Genomic DNA, 21,045 nt, shown 5'->3' with positions numbered 1-21,045 from the left:
AGCCGTTTTCTGTTAAAAGTCAGAAGTGTTTTGTCTTGTTTTAATATTTCATCAGCTTTACAGGGTTACAATTGTCTTAAATATTTCTGAAGTTTAAATACAATCTGCATAATAATGTTATAAAATGTAAACTTTCAGTGTTCGTTTAAATTTCAAAATCACACTTTTTTTTTTTGTCTTTTTCCCCCCTTCCTTTTAATACCTGAATATCCTGCAAAAACTGAAATAAATCGTCACAGGCTGCCCTGCCACAGCCAAGGTGCAACAGGTTGAGCCCAGCCAGAGGTAGAGAGTAGTTTTACGTCTTTTTATTGGAAGTTTTTTTTCCCTTTAACCTGAGTTCAGGCGTGCTCCCCACGCCTTCTGACAAACCCCAGAGAAACTGAAATTTCACAAGTCAGGCATGAAAGGCTGAAGTCGTGTTTGCCAAGAAAAAAATGCAGAAGCAAAATTAAGGGAAAAAAAATGGTGGTGGGCAAAAATGCTAACAGTGAGAAAAGTGACTGTACAAACACACAACTATTACAAACCAACCCGCCACCCCGTGCCCACCCCCCACCCCCGCCCACCCCCCAGCTGGACAGCTACAGACCTGCGGCCAGTTTGGAGGTCACAAGGAAGGTTCTAGAAGCAGCCCGTCCACAAGCATCAGCAGATCAGGGGTACCCCTCGAGCCCCTCTCCACCCTGAGTTTGGGGGTCCCCATCCAAGGCATGCTGCTAAGCCCCACCTGTTCAGGAATGAACAGCACTCAACCCCGGTCCCCCGGGTTTGCATAAAGGGTGCTAAGTGCACCCCAGAAACCCACACCAATAGGTAGCGGTGGGGCTGGGAGTGTGGGGGTGCTGATTGAAGCGACCTAGGCAGAGGCAGGGCCCCTTGGAGGACGAAGTCCCTCCTGGCCCCAGGACCCCCTGCTATTCCCATGGCTGGTGGGTCCCCCCTCCTGGGCCCATGCCCCCTCCCCTACAATCATCAGCGTTGCCCAGCACCACAGGCACACCCTGAGTCAGATGCAGGGTGGGGTGGGGCATTGCCTGCACGAAGCTCTGTCCCCTGATGCCGGGTCCCCGCGACACAGGTCGATGCAACAGCACACATGCGTGGGACCCTGAACTGGAGGCTAGGGAGGTGGGCACCTGGGCGGGGGTTTTGGCATCAAGAGTCAGACCTGAGGTAGAAACCGAAACTCGCAGCAGACACCCCCCCTCTATGAGGCCGGCAGGAAGCGGGTAGGGGGCAGAGGGCAGCCCCACACACTCTCGGGGTCAGGTGAGGGAAGAGCAGAGAGAGAAGAGAAAACGGCAAACAAGAGGGGGCAGATTGTGTCTGGGAACAAAAGGATCACCCTCCCACAATGATTGTGCCGCTGCAGTGGGAGACGACAGGAGGGGAGACTGTTCCGGAAGCAGGAAGAAAGGCCCAAGCCCTGTGCCACCCTCTCCTGGGAAGGTGGGGGGCGTCAGCAACCCTGAGATACACCAAAGAAATGGGTTCCCTCCCAGAGACACACCTCACCCCACAGGAAGGCAAACCCGATGAGACTGGGGGCTCAGGACCACCCCCAAGGTCTCCAAGGCAACAAGATGACGCCTGGGTTGGGAGACAGCAGGCTGCTGGTGGCGCCCCACCCCTCCGGTCTGGTTAGGCCGGGCTCCAGGGTCCAATTAGAGTTTCCAGGCTCACCTGGGAACAGCTGCGTTCTTCCCAGCCCACCCCCACCCTCAGACGGATGTGAAAAAGCACTACCTCGCTACCTCGCATGAGGGAGGCACAGCCCTAGCCAACACTACCTGGTCCCATGGACGGAAGGAAACTGGGCCCCCAAAAGCACACCTGGGCTTAAGGAGGACGGATGTGCAGGTGCCCCTGACCCCCAGCTGCATGCCACCAATGCCTGCCTTCTGACCCAGGGAACAGGGTTGAGGAGGGGGAGGAGTGCAGGGCCCCCTCGGCCTGTAGTTCCTCGAGTCACTGCAGGGCTCCCAGCATTTAGAGGGACAAAGTTAAAGAGATGAGAATGGGAGTGGGGTGGGGTGAGGGGGTTCAGGGTGCCATGGCCCCAGAAACCTCATCCTGAGCTAAGGCTGGCTCACCCCCATCCCCAGACATGGCATCCCCAGAAGCAGTGCTCTCAGGCAAGGCCAGTCCCCAGGCCGTGTTCATCCCTGAGACAGGAGCCTGGGGTTGGCAGGGGAGCACCCCCCACCCCAGCAATTTCTCCTTTTGAGTTAAGACTTCAGGGCTCCCGACTGAGGAGCCCAGCCTGAAACACAAGTCCGGTGACATCTAGCATTCAGCATCCCTGCCCCTCTTCCCCCAGGACCCCGCCATGCACCCCCCACCCCAGCCAGCCCAGCCCAGCCCACAGCACCTGAGTTCATCGGCTCTGCTGACTCCAGCCCAGGCATCCAGTGTCCTGGGCCCACTGCACCACAGGAAATGCACAACCGAACCCAAATCAGTCATGGGAAAAATAAAGGGTATTACTTGGGTTTTTTTGCCTTTTTTTTTTTTTCTTTTTCAAGTCCAGTTTCCCTGAATGAACACAAATATATAGATATATATATATCCTTTTCCTAGGTTTGATTCCTCCCCCAAGAATAAAATAGAATATTTACAAAACAAAACCCCTAAAACCTCTTAAAAACCCTATAGAGTTTGAATTTCACTATTTCTTTTAAAAAAACAACAACAGTTCCCAAAAGCAACAACAAAAAAATTCAACTGATCTTGGCTCAGGGGTTTCATTCAACACAAGGAGCTGGGTGTGGTGAGTGTGTGACAAACGGACAAAAAAAAAAGCAAAGAAAAAAAACAGATAAAAATGAAAAAACACAGTGCAGGGATGTATGAGGTAAACAGGATTGGCCTGTTGAAACCAGACACCAGTCCACATGGGTCCACCAGGGCTTCAGGAGAGCCCTAGTAGACATTTGCCTCTCTCATTTCTAATTTCCTTTGATATTCTCACAATTCATCTCTGAATGTCCAAAACCTGAGTAATTCAAGTGTTCCTTGGTTTTCCCCTGTTTTATTAAATTTTCTTTATATATATATATATATATATATATATATGTATATATATTTTTCTTTTCTTTTTGGCGTTAAGCTGTCGCTCCTCTGTGGATACCTCCCCTCCCCACCCGTATCTTCCGCCATCCCAGCCCCTGCTTGGCCCACCTGGACCCCCTGCCCATTCTGGCAGGTTCCCAGGGTGGGGAGTGTAGCGGTTAAGGCAATGAGTTGTTTGAGGTAGATGTGGGGGGTGCAGACATCCCTGCCGGCCCTGCCTGGCTGCCTGCACTGCTGCTGCTGCTGCTGTTGGTCCCGCTGTTTCCTCCCCGGCTGCTGCTGCCTCCACCTTTGCTGGGAGCGGAGGGTGGCGTGGGGGCCGGCGGCTGGGCAAACAGCACTCCTGGTGCAAGGACAGGAGGAGAGATAAGTCGTGGAGAATGTAAAAGGTCACATGACAGGGGCAAGCCATTCCTGAGCGATTCCCAGCAAAGTCCCTCTCCCCCAGGACACCACCACTTCCTCAAGCCTCCCCTCATGGGGTCTTTACAGCAACAGAGCTGTTCTGTGTCAACATTGCCACCTGGTGGCCTATAGGAGTCATGGGTCTGACCACATTATTTTTGAAGTACACAACACGTGATATGACCATGCTGAGCACTTAGTACTTGCTGAGCACCTGGCTAAGTATAAGACACAGACTATCTCTCATACTCTAGTCTCATAAGGGAAGAGCTCTGGGCTGAAGCCAGCCACACCGGAGGGGCAACCAGGACTCCGGAAAGACATGGTCAAAGTGGGCGTGCATGCCAGGCCAGCCTACCTGTGTACATGATTCCATTAATCTCTACTGACATGCTAATACTGTTGCTGCCGTTGGTGCTGGTCAGGTTCGCAGCCGAGTCCTGGCGGCTCTCGGAGGCTGCGGGAAGAAGAAAAAACACCCTTTGTCACCGAAAACCAGCCCCCATGCAATGAGCTGTATCATGTGGGTCATCCCCACCAGATGTGAAGCTTCACAAAGCTTCAGACCTGATCTCTCAGCAGCGCACACAGTAGGTATTCAACAAATACTTATTGAATAAGAATGTATTTGTCTTGAATTTGCTTTTTTGCATGATTACAACTCTTGTTTTCCCCTAATAATTAAAAAAATTTTTTTTCTTAATTTTTTGGCTTCACTGCAAAGCAGGTGGGATCTTAGCTCCTCAACCAGGGATGGAAGTCTCGTGCCCCCTGCAGTGGAAGTGGAAAGTCTTAGCCACTGGACTGCCGGGGAAGTCCTTTTCTAATAATTTTTATTGGAGTATAGTTGATTTACAATGTTAAGTTTTTCAGGTGTACAGCATGATTACAAGTCTTAAGCAATGTGCTTGTGCTTAGTCACTCAGTCGTGTCCGACTCTTTGCAACCCTATGGACTGTAACCCGCCAGGTTCCTGTGTCCATGGGGATTCTCCAGGCAAGAATACTGGGTTGCCATTCCCTTCTCCAGGAGATCTTACCGATCCAGGGATTGAACCTGGATCTCCTGCATTGCAGATTCTTTATTGTCTGAGTCACCAGGGAAGCCCAAATCATGTCATTCTTTTTAATGGCCAAAGTATTCCAGCCTTGGTTCATTCATTCCCCTACTGATGGACACACTAGGGACATCATGCAAACATCTGCAGTGAACATCCTTGGACACCTGAGTTTCCCTGAGCCCTTGCATCAACTCTGCTCTAGATACCAAGCAGAATCACCCAGTCCTGGGGCAAGTACATCTTCTATCTTTAAAAGACATTCCCGGGACTTTCCTGGCAGTCCAGTGGTTAACGCTCCATGCTTCCAATGCAGCAGGCACAGGTTTGATCCCTGGTCAGGGAACTAAGATCCCACATGTTCCGAGGCACAGTCAAAAAAAAAAAAAAAGACTGCCAAGTTGTCACCTGTTTACACGCCCACCAGCAGGACCAAGGGGGCCCATTTCTACCACATCCTGAACAATATTTGATATTATCAAACTCTGATGGATGAAAAATGGTATCCCCTAGTTAACTTGCAGAGCCCCAAAGACATGGAGTTGAACAATTTTTCCTATTAGTTTATAAGTTGTACTCCCCAGGTGACTCAGTGGCAAAGAATCCATCTGCCAATGCAGGAGCCACAGGAGACGTGGTGGGTTCAATCCCTGGGTTGGAAAGATCCCCTGCAGGAGGAAATGGCAAACTACTCTAGTATTCTTGCATGGAGAATCCCATGGACAGAGAAGCCTGGCAGGCTATAGTCCATGGAGTTGTACAGTTGCATACGACTGAGTATGCATGATGAGTCCCAGCTGCCCATTCCTTGTACTGGTCTGTTAATCTTTTTTTTCTTGTTGATCTGTAGGCACTCTTTACATATGTTGGCTATGAGGCCCTTCTCTTGTGCTTGTGCAAGAAGCACAGAGGGTCTGAGTGCTGGGGTGGTACCTTGGCTGTTGATCCGGATGCTCATAGGCAACTGTGCTGTCATGGCCAGGAAGTTCTGCTGAAGTGCCCGCTGCATCAGCCGCTGCTGTTCCTCTGCCACCAGGGCCATCTTCTTCTCGGGAGGCTCCCCAGACTCCAGTTTCTCCCTAAGTTGCTCCAGGGCAGCTGCCTGGGCTGCCACGGCCGCCTGGGCTGCTACTGCCTGGGCCGCCACCACTGGGTGACCTGCCAGGGAGACTGGCAGGCGGCCGGGGACTGTGATAGGGATGGCTGCATCCTCCTCTGGACAGGAGAGAAGAGGAGTTGGTGGCCAGAAGGGAATGGAGGTAGCTTAGTCCCTGCTTCCCACACAAGGCAGGAAGGTGCCTCCTTGAATACCTTCCCTGATGGGGTGCTCATTTCCTCTCCAGGGATGAAGTGGACAGATTTTGGAACAAACACAAGTGCTAAGAGCCTTTCTACTCTCAGGCTGACATCAGATACCACCATAATGGTAACAATACTAGTGATAGTATACAGTACTGCTTGGCATTATTAAGTAGTATTATACAAAGACCATAGTAGCACACATTACATACACATACAATACTAACTGCAAGAAGAGCTCGCCACATCTTGTCTAAAGCACTTAATGTGAACCATCTCAACAGCCCCATTTCTACCTAGACACCCTCTTCTCCACTTTACTGCTGAGAAAGCCAAGGCTCAGAGAGGATGGATAACTTTCCTGAGGCCATTGAGCTGAAGAGAAGTTGAGCTGAAATCAAACGCATGCAGCCCAAGCCCAGAACCAGCTCTGGACCATTCTCCTCTCCAGCGGTTGAAACAAACAACCCCATCATTCCCACTCACTGGTCCCACTGTGACCCACTCTCTCTTCTCCCAATTCTTCCTCCTGAGTCTCTCCCTAGTGGCCGGGGGCTGCCTCTCCAGGATGGACCCCATTGCAACTTTTGCACTTGCCAGCCCCTCTGCCCTGGAGTCTCTGCAGCCACCTCTGCTACTCTTGGCTCCAAAGAGCCCCTCAGACCCATTACAACCATCTTTCCCCAGCTCCCTCATGAGCTCCATCGGGTTCAGATCTCTCTTTTGTTCCCCACTGTCCTCCTGAGCTCCAGCACAGGGCTCGCAGAGAACAGATGCTTAATGATATTCACAGGTATGGCTGTGACTCCCTGAGGCTGGGGTGGGGTAAACAGAGGTCCATGGAGGTTGGAGGAGCTGACACTGGTGAGATCTCCTTCACCTTAGATCTAACCAGCCCTGAATTCTCAGGGTGCTGGGAGATCACCCTGGATACCTGGGCCAAGTCTGTGACATAGGGAGTCGCAGTTCGTGTGGCAGATGAGAAACGGGACCTCGGACAGGTGCACCAGCCTGCTTGAGGCCAGGCTGCCACATGAGCTGTTGGTGATTCTGTGTTAGGAAGGATTCAGAGGCTCCGTGATCGACTGGTAATGTCTGCCACAGATGGGGTCTAGGGTGTTGCACGCTGGGCATTTTACACACTGAAGGTCCCCAACAACTCCACAAAGGTATAATCTCCTGCATATTTACCCATAACGAGAGCTAGGCTCAGAAAGGGGCAGTGAGCACTGAGCAATAGCTTCAAGGATGATTACAGTCAGTTTGATGACCCACACTGGGACCATGTGTTTAGAAGAATTTTAAAGCTCAAAGGGAAAAGAATACAGTGATCAACTAGCAATGTCTCCCACATGCAAGGGACTAGAGATAACCAGGGGCAGCAGCCTGGACCAATGCTACAATAAAAGAGTGATTAATCAGCAATGTTTGCCATGAGCAAAGGATAGGAAAATTGGGCATGGTTTGCCTTGTCCACCTTGGCACAGAATTGGAGGTAACAACTATTGATTCGTGATGTACACCAAGGGCACAGGTTTAGGGGAAACAAATTGATTAGAGAGGTCTGCCTGCCATGGGCCAAGGCTGGAAGGAACAGCAATTGACTAGTAATATCTGCCATAGGCATACCACTGGTGGGTAGGTAGCCCCCTTCCACACCTACTTTGGGGCCTATCTTCCTGGTCACCCAGAAAGGGAAAGAGACATCCCCATCCCTAGGTCACACTGCCAGGCTAAAGGAGAATCATGATCAGGCCCCAGGCCCTGCGCAGCCCTCACCTTTCTTGATCTTGGGGGCTGGGGTGATGGAGCTGCCGTTGGTGCTGGCGGCCAGGCCCAGGGAGGACACAGGCAGCTTGGGCGAGGACAGCATGCTGTGGGCCCCGCCCGGCGAGTAGGCGAAGAGGGAGCCCCCAAAGCTCTGGCGCCGGCCCTCCCTCCGATTGCTGTCGATGGCTGCCTGGAGCTCGTTGGGGTTGCTGAGGCCACGCTTCTCACACTCGTAGGGGTACAGGTACTTCATATACCTGTGGGCAGGGACAAGAGGCAGGATGGCACCCAGGACACCTTGGGGGTCTGCTTGAAGCCAAGCCCCACCTCCCTGCCTGGATGCCCACAGGTCCTCTGAGCCCCTGTCCTCACCTATGCTGTTCCCTCTATCGTGATGCCTGTCCTGCAGCACGTCCCATCCCCACGACCACCACCTGCTAATTCTTGAGCATTCAACCAGCAGGGCCGAAAGGCCGAGACTTTCCATGACCCCCTGCTCTGTGGTCCTTTCTACCTAGGGTCCTTTCTGCATGGTGTGAGAGGGCACTTACTGGGTGCGCAGCGTGAAGGCAGCGCTGGTGATGGATGTGGGCAGGTTCAGTCCCTTGGTGATCTCCCGCCACAGCTTCTTGTTGATGACCTCCACCAGGCCACCCTTCTCTGTCACCAGCACGTACAACATGAACAGGTCGAGCACCTGCTTCGCCATGATGGGGATGCGGTTCACAGGTGTCCCTGTGGAGAGGGGGGTGCTGTCACTTGGCACCTGGTACATCAGTGAGAATGGGTACCCCTGGCACAGCTGACCCAAGGCAGCTGGGCCTCTGGAGGGCTGCCCCTGGCATTATACGGGGTAAAGAAGCATCCCTGCTCCACCCAGTGTGACACTCAGCATCCCCTGGGGGCAGGGTCACTGGGTCAGACCCCAGCTTGCAAGAGCCCCGAGGCAGCTGTGTCTCTCAGTGTTTCCATCAGTGATCTGGGTTCATGCTGTTCATCTGTGGATGAGGGGGTGCTTCAGGGCCAACCTGGGGGCCCAGCATGAGAAACACAGCCTCTGTTATTCCTTCTACAACCAACAGCTACTAAAACAACTCCGCTGTGTTCCCAGAGGCTGGCTCCCTCCAGGTCCCCCAGGGCTCTGCAGTGGGGAAGCAGGGCTGGTTAATCTACTTTGCAGTTTAGATAGCAGAGAGGTGGGCCAGCCAGGAGAGAGGGGCCCCTCCCTGCAGGCCTTCTCTCCACTTCTGCCCACCTTGATGGTCTGAGCCCCTGAAAACGTGCCTCCCAGCCAAGGGAGCCCCCAGGTCTCAGGTCAGTCTGCCTGGCACCTTCCTGACAGTGGAGAAGCCCCCAATTATACTTCTCCCCTGGGCAGTGAAATAACAGGTTTACTGTCTGTGGTCCCCACACTGTCCTGCTCACATGGAGTACCCCACCTCGTGCCCAGCTGACATACAGCAGGTGTCAATAAACAACAGTGAAGGCTGCTGGGCCCCTATCGTGGCCCTGAGGGCAGGCCTGCCTCCCCTGCAGAGATGGAATCTGGCTCCCGCCCCCTCTGTCCCCACTGCTCCCTCCGCCCCCACCACAGTGCCCTGGACCTGGGAACCTGGTTTCCTCTCCCCAGCCCCAGCAGGACATCTCAGAACCACCTCCTGCCAACCCTTGCTGCTTCCTAAGTCGCCAAATCCCCAAGGAACAAACAGCCTGGAGGGGAGGTGGTAAGATGGGCCTCAGATCCCCCCCAACTTCATTTTCCAGCTCAAGAAGGAGAGAGACAAGCAACACCAGGTGTCAGTGGCACACCCGGCCCCAGAGGCACCCCCAGCACCCACCTGGCCCACCCGGGATGCTGAGTTAGGCTCTGAGTTAGGCTTCTCCCAGGACCCTGGGCCCTGGCTCAGCAGCAGGCGGATGTTTATAGAAGACGCAGGGCTGGGTGAGCACAGAGAGGCATTGATGGAAGTGGGCAGGGGGGTGATAAGGAAGGGTGGAGAGGTCGTCAAGGAAACAGCAGGAGGGTGGGGTGCAGGCAGGACCCCTCCCCCACTTCTAGCCCCGGAGACTCTGGAGAACCATCCAGTTGGAGACTTTGACTTTGTGATGGGGGCAGGGGAAGGAGGAATTACTGTCCCCCTGGAGTGAAGGGAAGGGGCTTGTGGGATGCAGGACACGATATCCAGATTCTGAGCCCCAAAGCCCTGCAGCCCAATTATAGATAGAGAGTTCAACAGGAAGGTGGGAAAGCAGGGCCTTAGAGCTGGGCTCTGAGGGATGCATAGGAGTTTGTTGCTTCCTATCCTCAGGAGCACCTGGCTTGGTAAGGGAGGCAGGGCTGGACACAGACCCTGAAAGCCCGGGTGGCCAGGAGCTGGGGCCTCAGAGAACCTGGCCTCACCAGCACCCCACTCCAGAGCAGCTCACCATATTCCCTCTGTGCCTCCAGGACACCAGGAACCCAGTCTTGGGCAGAGTGGGTGGGCTTTGGGCCTAAGGGCTTGGAGCCCCATGGTTGAGGGGACAGTGAGGGGCTTGGATAGGTGTGGATGGGGCTGATAAAGGGTGGGGTAGGAGCTCTCTGACCACATAGGGGGCAGCTGGGCTGGAAGATAACTGGGCTGGGCTGGACTCCTCCACCCTTGGCACAGGAGGGGTTAAAGCGGAGGCCGCAGCCCCCTCCCCTTTCATCTCCTTCCCTTCCGGCCTGGGCCTGTGTTTACAGAAGCTGCTAGCAGGGAGAGGCAGGCAGGGGCCCTGGACAAAGAAGCTGCCTGGCTGGCCCCTGCAGCCCACACTGGCCCCACCCCTTCCTGCCTCTCAGGCCTCAGTTTCCTTCCCTGAACGGTGGGGGCATGGGGGTATCAGGGAAATGAGCCCACGGTGCAGTGGGTACTCCTAGGATCTGTGTCTGGCTGGAGCTCTGAGCTGGGGGTAGGGGGATACTGGGGGCCCTCTGGGCCTGGCTCTCCCTGAATGCCCCCCTAGGCCTGGCCTCTGTCCCTGGTCATCTCCTGTTTGCAAGGCTGTGTCTGGCATCTGCCAGACCCCGGGGGTGGGGGTAGGGGGCAGAGGTAGCTCGGGCCTGGTACCCTGTATTTGCATAATAACCGTGGCCCTGGCACTCAGCACATGTGGGCACTGACTGCCACACGGCAGGGGGTGCAGGTGGCCCATCTCACAGACTGAGGAACTGAGGCCCCAGGTGGGAGCAGGGAGAGGTCGGGATCCAAGCCTCCCACCAATTGCAGCAGCAGGAAGGCTGGTCTCCAGTCCGCCAGGAGCTTCTGCCCACCACCCAGCGCCTGCCATCCTGGGAATCCAACCCTGTTCCCCACACAGAGGCAGGCCTGCTATGGGGGATCCTGGGAGCAGCAAGGGAGGAAGCCTGCACTGTTACTTCTGGGTTGGGGTCCTGAGACCCCCCCACCCAAGGACATACCCTTTAGACTCTCACAGCTGTGCCTCCCCAACCAGACCTGCAGCGCTGAGCCTCCTCTGTCAGACACCTATGGCAAGACGGTGCCTCTTCTCTCAGACGCTTGCCACCATGGCAGGGCTGTGTCTCCTCCTCAGGCATCTCTTGGATGCCTCCAGCCATGGGGAGCTCACTTTCTGACACACCTGCCCCAGGCTATGGCCAGCAGGGCCCATCCTCCTGGCAGGCAGACCTCACCTCGTTTCTGCATGAAACTGAACAAGTCGTCCAGGAACTCCTTCCTCTTGGGGTCTGCATCCAGTTCGTAGAGCTGTGAAGGCAGGGAGGGGATGGGTGAGCGGGTGCCGGAGCTGGCAGCATGTCCATATCACTTGGAAAGTTAGTCAAGGGAACTGCCAGTAGGAGAGGCAGCAGGGGGTCTCAGCCCTGGCCCTGTCCCCCAGCGTCCGAACATCTGCCAAGGTCCTGCTCAGCAGGCAGCGAGAGCCTGCCCCTGCCATCAGACAAGGACAATGAGACACTGTCCTGGGGTGGCGTAGCAGCTGACCACACGCTCAGCTTAAACCACAGAGATTGATTTATTCCTGTCTGGTTCTGAGACCAGCCATCTGGAGTCCAGGTATGGCTCTAAGGGGGATTCTTCCCATCTCTCCCAGCTTGCAGGGGCCCAAGTGCCCCAGGCCTATAGCTGCACCACCCTGGTCTCTGCCTCTGTCTTGCCGTGGCTTCTCCCTGGGGATTTGTCCAAAGTCCCCTCTTCCCATGGGGCACCCACTCACTGGCCAAGGGCCACCACATCTCCATCCTTAACTGCTCACACCTGCAGATACCTGACTCCCACGTCATGTTCTGATCACAGGTATGTGCTCAAGCTGAGTCTTGAACATACAATTTTGGGGGACACAATTTGTCTCACCCAGACCATCGCTACCATGAGGGTGGTGGATGTCTGGCACTGTCCACCAAGCCATGTGTGTATGCTCCTGCAGGGCAGAGAGGCAGGCCTGGGACAGAGTCAGGACTCTCAGGAGCTCTGTCTTACATATCCCTTGCCTGGGTCCACCAGTTATGGAGGTCTGCAGTATTTGCAGAGCAGGGTGTCCTAGCCTCAACTGTCAGCTCCCAGGTGCTGGTGGGCAGGGGAAGCCAGTAGAGGTAATTAGAGAGCAAAGCTTGGAGGGGGGATGGGGGGTTGCCCAGGAGGGCCAGTGCAAATAGCAGGCTTCAAATTAAGCTCCAGGGAATGTGCCCCCATGTCTTCCAGGACACAGGGCCAGCAGGACTGTGGCGGGGGGCCTTGAAACCACCAATTAGCTCCAGCTGGGATAATCTGTCATCAAGGCCTAAGAACAGGCTAAGGCCCAGCTCCTGTGGGAGGAGACATCCCTGGGCCTGGGAAGGCAGGGTCCTCGGGGAGGCTACCCTTAGCCATCTGACCCTTCTCTGGGCCTCAGTTTCCTGGTCTGTGCAGTGGAGACAATGTGGGGACTGCAGGGAACAGGCTGGGAGAGCTAGGAGTCCAGCCCTGGGTGGTCGAGGCCCGGCCTTTGTCTCCACCCTGCCCGGCCAGGCCAGCCAGCTGCATTCCTGCACTGATTTATGGTGGCCAGAGGCGTGCACCCATCCGGGCCCCTCCGCTGTCCCCGCCCCACCCCTGACTCCAGCCCACACAGCCCCCAGCACTGTGTGGGCCCCTCACCCCTTCCTCAGAGCCCATGATTCACACCCTGGTCTGTCTGCCCAGGGAGTTTGTCTGTTTTGTTTCTAGTGTCTAAAATGGGGCCTAGCACACAGCAGTTGCTTGACAGATGCTCGTTAAGTAAACCGATTGCTCAGCCGCAACATGGGCCAGGCTGGGCAGAGAAGACCAAAGAGACTTGTGGGGGTTCATCTTCAAATTTCCATCCACCCAGAACCTCAGGACTGGACCTTGTGCAGAAATGGGGTCTCTGCCGATGTCATTAATCATGATAGGTTTTCACAGTAGGACGACTGGGGTCCTCATGAGAGGAAGACAGGCAGATACATGGGGAGATGAGGCAGAGACTGGGCTGATGCAGACACAGGCCAAGGGACGCCCAGAGACCCAGGAGCTGGAAGAGGTGGGAGGACTCGCCTCTGGAGCCTCTGGAGGGAGCAGGGCCCTGCCATGGCCTGACCCTGTCCACTAGTCCTCCAGAACCGAGAAGATCTCTGTAGATCTAAGCCATCCGGTGTGTGGTCAGTTGTCCCGTCCAGTCAGTTGTCATACCTGCTCCAGGAAGCTCACGTGGGGTTCACCCAACCTCAAGCCCGTATTGACGAGGGGCAACACTTCCTCCTGTAAGATCCCAACCCCAGTGGAGGGGGACCCACCCTGCATGAACCCCTTCCTTTCCGGGCCTAGCCCCCACAAGAGATCAGAGCACCCCTCCTGCCTCAGTTTCCCCATCTTTCAGGGACAGTGGTTGATAAGTACAACAGCTTCACCCAGCGCTCCCGGCACCATCAGGATGCCCGTATTCCAAGTGGGCAAACAGAGTTTCAGGGCAGAGACCAGCTGCCTGCACAGGCGGCCCAGCTTAGAAGGGGTCCACTCACTAACCCCCAGGCCAGACAGTGAGCAGAGGTGGTGGCATGGCCAGACCCCCACGGGCTGGGGCATTATGTGAGGTCATAAAGGGGGTGGACACGTCCCCAGGCAGCAGGCAGAGGAGGCAGCTTTAATGGCCGTTGCTGTGGGCAGCCGACAACAAAGACGGACAGTAAAGGCCTCCCAGCTTTATGGGGCTCTTGCCCCAAGTTCCACACCCCTGTGGGGTGTGTCCTGCCCTGGTCAGCTGGCCAGGGCAGCCCACCAAACCCCAGCCAAGGGGGAGCTGTGGACGGTGTCCGCCCCCTCCCCCGCTACCATGAGCTGCTGGGCCCAGCTACCTGGTCTCACAAGGCTTTCAAGCCATATAGCTAGGCCAGGACACCTCCCTGGCCACGCCCAGGCCTCCGGCCCACCTGGGTCCTCTGGCTGAAACCCTGCTCCTTTCCGGCCCAGGAGGTGCTGTCATGCCTAGAGCTGCAAACCCAGGCTGGAGGTTGGGCAGAATCTCAGGAAACCCCCCTGGGGCTGAGGTGGAAGATAAACTGCCTGGCTCTTCCCTCCCCAAAGCTGAGCGCTGGGGCCACAGGTGCTGTGATCACGGGGCCTCCTCCGGCTGAGGGCACCCCACCTCCCTGCGGCCACGTGGTCCTGGAGGACCTGCCAGGGCCCTCCCCACTGACCTCTCACCGGCCTTCCTGCAGCTTCTCAAGCCCGCCAGAGGCTGTGGTCCCACCTCCGGCCTTTGACCTGGCAGCTCCTCTGGCCTGGAATGTTGGCCTGGCCCTGGCTGAGCTCTCTGCCCCCCAGGCTTCCCTGTCACCCAGGTCTCTGTGCTGAGGTCACCCCTCAGCTGCGCTCTCACTGGGACCAGGTCCGCCAACTGTGGGCAACTCTCTTGTGTACCCCACCCCACCTCGCCCTGTCCCCTGCACAACTGAGCCACATGGACTCACACTGTCCTCCCTGGGAGAGTGTCGGGGGTTTTCCCAGTGTCTAGAATTGGGCACACAGCAGCTGCTTCAAAAGTGCTCATTAAAGTGGACTTTGATTTCTCACCACAACTTGGGGACAGGATCCCCCCATTCTTTCCCAAATCCCAGACACGTCTGGACACAACCCATGTTCTGGGGCACCTGCGGCCCAGGATTGGGCAGACAAGCATCTTGGGGGTTCCTAGGGTCTGCCCCGCTGGATTCAGATTCTGCCCTCCCCAAGCCCCACCTGTGAAGGGGGCACAGGAGCCTGAGGATGTGGGTGTGGATGTGTGGGCCTGGGCTGGGGGTCCCCAAAAATGCTCCCAAGTGCACACCTCCCTTCCCATTTTCTACCTGCCAGGCGGGGTCACTGGGACATGGCCAGGTGGTCCCTCCACCTGTCTGGGCTGTGGCGGGGCCCCCACCCATTGGTGGAACTTGTCTGTCATCTAGTTACCAAGGCTTGGCTGCCCGTGGTCCATCTTCCTCCTACCCAGCACCACCCACTTCACAGAAGGGAAACTGAGGCACAGACCAGAAAGAGCCCAGTCCCCACCTCCCCTGCCCTGCAGTCTCCCATCTCCCCATCACCCCAGTGAGAACTATACTTCCCCTGTGGTCACTGCTGACCCTTACCTCCCTCTGCTTAGCCCCTTTAGACCACATCATGGTTTCGGAGCAAAAGGCATAGAGCCCACCTCAGGGCCTTTCCACCTGTGCTCCCTCCCCTGGAGAGCAGTTTCCTGGCCCCTCCTCATCCTCTGACCCCAGCCTCAGCCTCAGTTTCCTTTCAGGCAAAGACACAAGCCAGCCTGGTGCCTCATATGGCTTTCTCAGTGGACACCTGACCACCCTGGGGAGGTGGGATGGATGAGCGTGAGGGCCTGACACCTGCCTTGCTCGGGGTCCAGCACAGGTGTGGGAGAAGGGTGGAGGGGGTACGGAGCAGGGATCTTTGGAGGGATCCCTCCCATCCCACTCCACCCCACCCCACCCCATCCCCCACCCCCACCCCATGGAGGGTGGAGGGGCCAGTGTCCAGGAGGAAGCAGATAAAGCCAGGCAGGCTCGGGGCTCCAGGCTCAGGTAGTGGGTGGGGGAGGGGCTTCGGAGGAAAAAGTGAGATAACCTCCCCCTCCCCCAACTGCTCAAGGGGCAAACAGGAAATTCTTGTTTGTGGCGAATGGTGAGCATTTCCACCACCACCACCCGGCTGCTGACCAGGCCTCCAGAAGCCCTGGCTGCAGCTGGGGGTGGGAGTGGGGATTGGGGTGGGAGTGGGGGTTGGGGTGAGAGGGTCCCTCACTGGAAGCTGCCCTGTGGGGATAGCAGACACCTCAGGAGCCAGGGCACCACGCACACTGAGACACCACCTGCCAGCCTGGAAAAGGAGGACAGGCCTCTATCAATCCACAGGGGGGCCCGATGCAGGGGGGAGGGGCCCCCAGGACCGCCCACACTCGGGAGACCCCTCCCAGACATCACGTCCCCAGTCCCCACGGGGCTGAGGGAGAGGACTGCGTCAGGCCCAAGGCTGAGGGGGCCCTAGCTATAAAGAGACTGCCCGCCTGGGGCCCCTGAGAGGACCTTTGCCCCCTCAACAGTGTCTGCTCGGCCCCCTCCTGCCACCCAGGCGGCTCCAAAGTCCGAGGGGCCCTGTCTTGGATGGAAGAGGCCACTGGGCGGCAGGGGGACTCTGGGAGTGAGGCTGTGTCCTTGGACAGCAGACACAGGGACTCAAATCAGGAGAAACTGGAAGGATTCGGGATCGCGGAGACTCCCGCAGGCCCTGAACAGGACAACTCTGTCCCCAGCAGACACTGATGCAGCTCGGAGAGCCCACAGCTGGGGGCAGGTGTAAAAAGGCCTGTTTTCACACTTGTGTCCAACCACAGCTCCTGGGAACCAGAGAAGGATGCTTCCTCCAGGCTGCAATGGGGTGGTGGTGGGGGGAGGAACAGAACCCCCACCCCACCCCCCTGACCCCCCCACCCCCATGGGGAGCACAGGACTCGGGAGAGGGTTAGGGAAGGGATGAGGGATGGAGGAGGAGCCAGGCAACAACAGGCAGGGCTGGGCGCCACCTTAATCTCGCCTACTTTATCCTGGATTGTTAAAGAAAATATTTATGGAGGTGAAAGTCATGTACCATAGAATTAGCTGTTTTACAGTGAATGATTCAAGGGCCTTCTGCGCACAGTGTTTGACAACCACCACCTCTGTTCGTTCCAGAACCTTCCATTCCCCCCAAACATACCCTGTCCTCCCAGAGCCCCTCCCCCCCATCCCCTGACAACCAGGAGCCCACTCCTTGTGTCTGTGGATCTGCCAGTTCCGGATGTTTCTCATCAGCGGAATCATACCCTGTGTGTCCTTCTGTGTCTGCTTCTCACTGAGTATTGTGTTCTCAGGATCTGTCCATGTGATAGTGAGTGTCAGGGCTTCTCTCCTTTTTGTGGCTGAGTAATATTCCAGGTGTGTGGAGGGACACATGCGTCCATCCATTCACCACTGATGGACATTTGACTCTTCCCTTTTTTGGCTATTATTACAAATCTCACCTATTTCTATATCCTTTGGGTTTTGGACAAAAACAGATTCATCATACCACCAGTAAACAAAGTGAAACTGCAGTGAAAGAGCAGAGAAGGCCCCAGAGCTGGCTTTTAATCCTTCAACGTCCCCCCTCAGAGCAACCAAGATGACATTTCCCTGCAGCTTCTCAGAGTGGAGGGTCCAGGGAGCTTTCAATCTCTACACCAAGATCAGGCTGTGTCTGCCCTGCTCCAAGGCTGCCCTTGGCTCCCTGCCTCTGTCAGGAGAAGCCAGATCTCCTACCTGCCAGGCTGGGTGGGTGGGGCTGACCCCCTGGATGCTGGCACCTGGCGCCTCCCCAGTACTGGCCCCTCACTGTCCCCATCCTGGTCCTGTCTGGGGCCTCTGCATTGCTGGTGCCCCCACCTGGGTCCCCCTCCTCCACCCTTAAAACCCTCTTTGGCTCCTGCTCTGACTCCCAAGCCAGGGCAACACCCTGAGTAAGACTCCCTGCCCCTCCACCCCCAGCATCTGTCACGGGTCACGTGACTCTGCACTTATTTGGGGGATGGTTTCTTTCCCTTCTTCATTCCCACCCAGACGACAGCCCCCAGGGCATAACAGGTAACAGGGGGTGGGCTTGGTATACAGCAGGTGCTAAAGAAGAACTTACATTCCTACCCACCTAGGTGTCCTCCATCACAGCTCAACCCTTTGTCCCCCGGGGGACCCCGCCCCGGGCAGATAAAGCCCCTCCTCACATTATCTATCGGGCTGGGAGGCCTGGGCCGGGGATGACTCAGCACGGGCAGCCGTTGCCAGGTGGGCCCAGGCCTGGGCCGGGTCCCTGGGGACCACTCAACCGCGGACCCATTCATAGAACCGCCCACACACAGGCTGGGCGCAGGGCTGGGGGCGGGGCCGCATCGCATCCCCACAGCCCCGCCCTTCACGTCCACTCTGCACCCGTGAAAGTAAGGCGGGGGGGCGGGGCTCCATGCGCACTGGTGACCAGTATCGGTCTGGCTATGGTGCTGCCCCCACCAGTTGCTGAGCCACTGGGCCCTATAACCGTCCGTAGCATCTGCCCAGGGGGTGCGCTTCTGCCCCTTCTCGCCCCTTCTCCCCAGAGACTCCGAGGGGCAGGGTCAGATGGATGAAGCCAGGACCATGGCCGAGCTGTGGGAGGAGGTGGGGTGGGGTGGAAGGACCTGGAGTCTGGAACCCTCCCTGTCTGCCTCAGTTTACCCATCGTGGCAGGTGGCGGTACCTGGCCGGGTGGGCAGTAAGCAGAAGTTGGTGTGGTGCCCACAGCCCTTCTGGGGGTGGCAGGGGCTCAGGAGGAGGAGGGCAGAGGAGGAGGAAGCCAGGGAGAGCAGTATCAGCCCTCCAGGTTAGGGCCAGGTCAGGCCATTTTACAGCCATAACTGAGCACCTTCTTTGTTGGTTTTCTTGTGGGGGGGCCCACACTGCGCATTTGGGGTGCAGGGTCCATAGGATCTTAGTTCTCCCACCAGGGACTGAACCTGGGCCCAATGCAGTGAAGTACTGAGTCCTAACCACTGGAATGCCAGGCAAGTGCCATCCTTCTCTGTGTGAAGGCCCATACTGGATGCTGGGGACACAGTGCACCCAAGAGAGACCTGGCCTGAAAGGGCAGCAGAATCCCACCCAAGGGTGGCCAGGGCCCCTGGCTCCAGGGTCCCTGGAGGGTTGGGAAGGGCAGTCTGGCTTGTTGCTGTATACAGCAGGGGCTTAATAGTGTCCACAAGGTGACAGGCCCTTCCCACAAGTTGGCCTCCCCATGCACCTGACCCCTGGGGCCAGCCCCGCCCCAACCCAGGCACAGGGCCACACGGCCCTTTCATTTCCCGTCAGCACTCCAGGGCTGCAGGGGCCCCACTCGGCCGGCAGGAAATTGGGGAAGTGATTCTGGGCAGGGCAGAAACATCTGCCTGCTTGGCCACCGCCCCCCCCAACTGGTGTGTGTCCCCTCTCAGCAGAGACGCAGCACCCCCACCCACGACACAGATATTAATAAAAGTTCCAGAAACAAGTCACAGAGCCTGACCGCAAAGTCAGCGATGAAAGGCACTTCTTTCTGGATTTCCGGATTGCGAGGTTCTGGGGACGTGCCCTGGTCTCCAGTCAGCCTTTCATGTGAGTGGGGGCCCCCGGAGCCTCAATCTTCCCACCTGGGAAGTGGGCAGGGGTGCACCTGGGGCATCCAGGTGGGGGAGGACAAGGGGATTGTGGGAACAGGCTGTGCAGAGAGAACAGTCAGGCCCCGTGTAACAGCTGGGGATGCCAGCCAGGCCTGGCATCGAGGACGCGCCCAGAACAGGGAGCAGAGGAGAGAAACTTCTAGGAAGGTAGCAGCCCCAACATGCAAATCCGGGCGGCGGCCTCCATCCACCTGGGAGCCCCCCGCCCACGGGCTTGGCTTGAGTAGACCACTGTCCATGTGGCAGCCCGTTTCTCAGATAGGGAGACTGAGGTGCTGAGAGAAAGCACAGAGTGGGACTGGGACCCGGGACAGAGCCCCTTGACGCCTCTGGCCACGTCAAGAATCTGGTGGGACTGGGGGTTGGGGTGGGACTCCCTGCCCAAGAACACCTGGCATGCGCGGGGCACCGGGCAAAGGCTTTGGGGTCAGAAAGTGAAAAATCCAGCATCTCCTTCTCCACCCCCTCCACCTGCAGTTATGAGCCTGATGGTCCTTGTGTTCTGGGGTCCTGGGACCCCCACAACCCGAGGACAACAGTGTTGTTACCGCTTAGCTGCTGGCTCAGGGCAGCTGAGGAGTCTGAGCCCTGAACCCAGAGCCTGGCACCCGGGAATTAAAACTTCCACCCTGGGGGACACTTCCCTGTGCTCCCAAAGCTTCGATCCCTGGTCAAGGAACTAGATTCCACATGCCACAATTAAGACTCGGGCAAGCCAGATAAAAAAACAACAAACAAAAAACCCACATTGTGCAGGAGTAACTTCTGAAAGAAAGTAGCCCCGTCCGTGTACCTGCAGAAGAGCTGTGGGCAGCCCCCAATAGGCGGAGAGGGACCCTCCTAGTGGTCCAGTGGCCTGTAGAGCTCCACCTGCTCAGGGAGTGATGTTGCCCATTGCCCCCCACCCAGGTTCACTCAACGGAAGCACAGCAGAGTTGTGGGGGCAGGTCCCACCCCTCCCTGGCCCTGCTGACCAGGTCCCCACCGTCCGGGGCGCCCACAGATGGGGCTGGAAGGAAGGGGGCTGCTTCCTGCCTCCTGCTCAGGAGTCAAGAGGAAGGGGCCCCGGGGGGGCTCAGGTTCTGGGGTTCCTGCCAAACACACCTGCAGGAGCTCCCATCAGACCTGAGCCCAGGGTGGAACACAATCTGCCTCACAATGGCCAGCGGACTCAAGGTGCCACCAAAACCTGCCCCCTGATGGCAGGGGAGGACCACTCTCCTGGAACCTCCCACCTCCCCAGCTGCCACCTACATCAGCCGGGCTGGGCTCCCCCAGATAGCCATGGCATGGAATAAAGGAATAACCCCCAGGACTTCAGTGGTTAGGACTCAGCACTACCACTGCCAAGGGTGCCGGTTCAATCCCTGGTTGGGGAAGTAAGATCCTGGAAAGCATACTAAGTGGCCAAAAAAAAAAAAAAAACAAACCCACCCACAATAACCCCAGAAGTGCCCTAGGGCCCCACTTCCAGTCTAAGAATCCAGCACCCTGTCAGCGGGCACATGGACCTGCCAGAGGGCACAGGGAGGGGCTGGGCGGGCTGCTGGCTGGGCAGAGTGCCAGGTGGGGCAGCAGCCACCAGGCCGGGAGAGGTGGCAGCTGGGGCCATGCACACTGTCCCCAGGCGCTCCCAGGAAAAGGGCAGATGAGTAATTACATGGTGATGGGGGCAGGATGGGCAGAGGGGC

The 21,045-nt window shown here is 57.0% G+C and overlaps 1 protein-coding gene across 3 annotated transcripts in view; it reads right to left on the bottom strand.

The window, feature by feature from the left end:
• Positions 1–3,018: 3,018 nt before the first annotated feature.
• ARID3A (AT-rich interaction domain 3A) overlaps positions 3,019–21,045 on the bottom strand; it is a 32,375-nt gene continuing 14,348 nt past the window's right edge. For all 3 annotated transcript variants that reach the window (XM_086411278.1, XM_086411279.1, XM_086411277.1), the window contains exons 4-9: positions 11,283–11,355; positions 8,158–8,341; positions 7,616–7,863; positions 5,471–5,752; positions 3,839–3,937; positions 3,019–3,418 (exon numbers count right to left, since the gene is read on the bottom strand). In XM_086411278.1, coding sequence (XP_086267404.1) covers positions 3,234–3,418; positions 3,839–3,937; positions 5,471–5,752; positions 7,616–7,863; positions 8,158–8,341; positions 11,283–11,355 — 1,071 coding nt within the window. In that variant the 3' untranslated portion in view covers positions 3,019–3,233. The remainder of the gene's footprint in view (positions 3,419–3,838; positions 3,938–5,470; positions 5,753–7,615; positions 7,864–8,157; positions 8,342–11,282; positions 11,356–21,045) is intronic.

This window comes from Bos grunniens, chromosome 7 (assembly GCF_055505025.1).
Source record: "Bos grunniens cultivar Pamir isolate PY7600 chromosome 7, Bosgru_T2T1.0, whole genome shotgun sequence".
Taxonomy (NCBI): Eukaryota; Metazoa; Chordata; class Mammalia; order Artiodactyla; family Bovidae; genus Bos; species Bos grunniens.
Note: the sequence above shows the minus strand (reverse complement) of the source record. Positions and strands in the feature narration are given on the sequence as shown.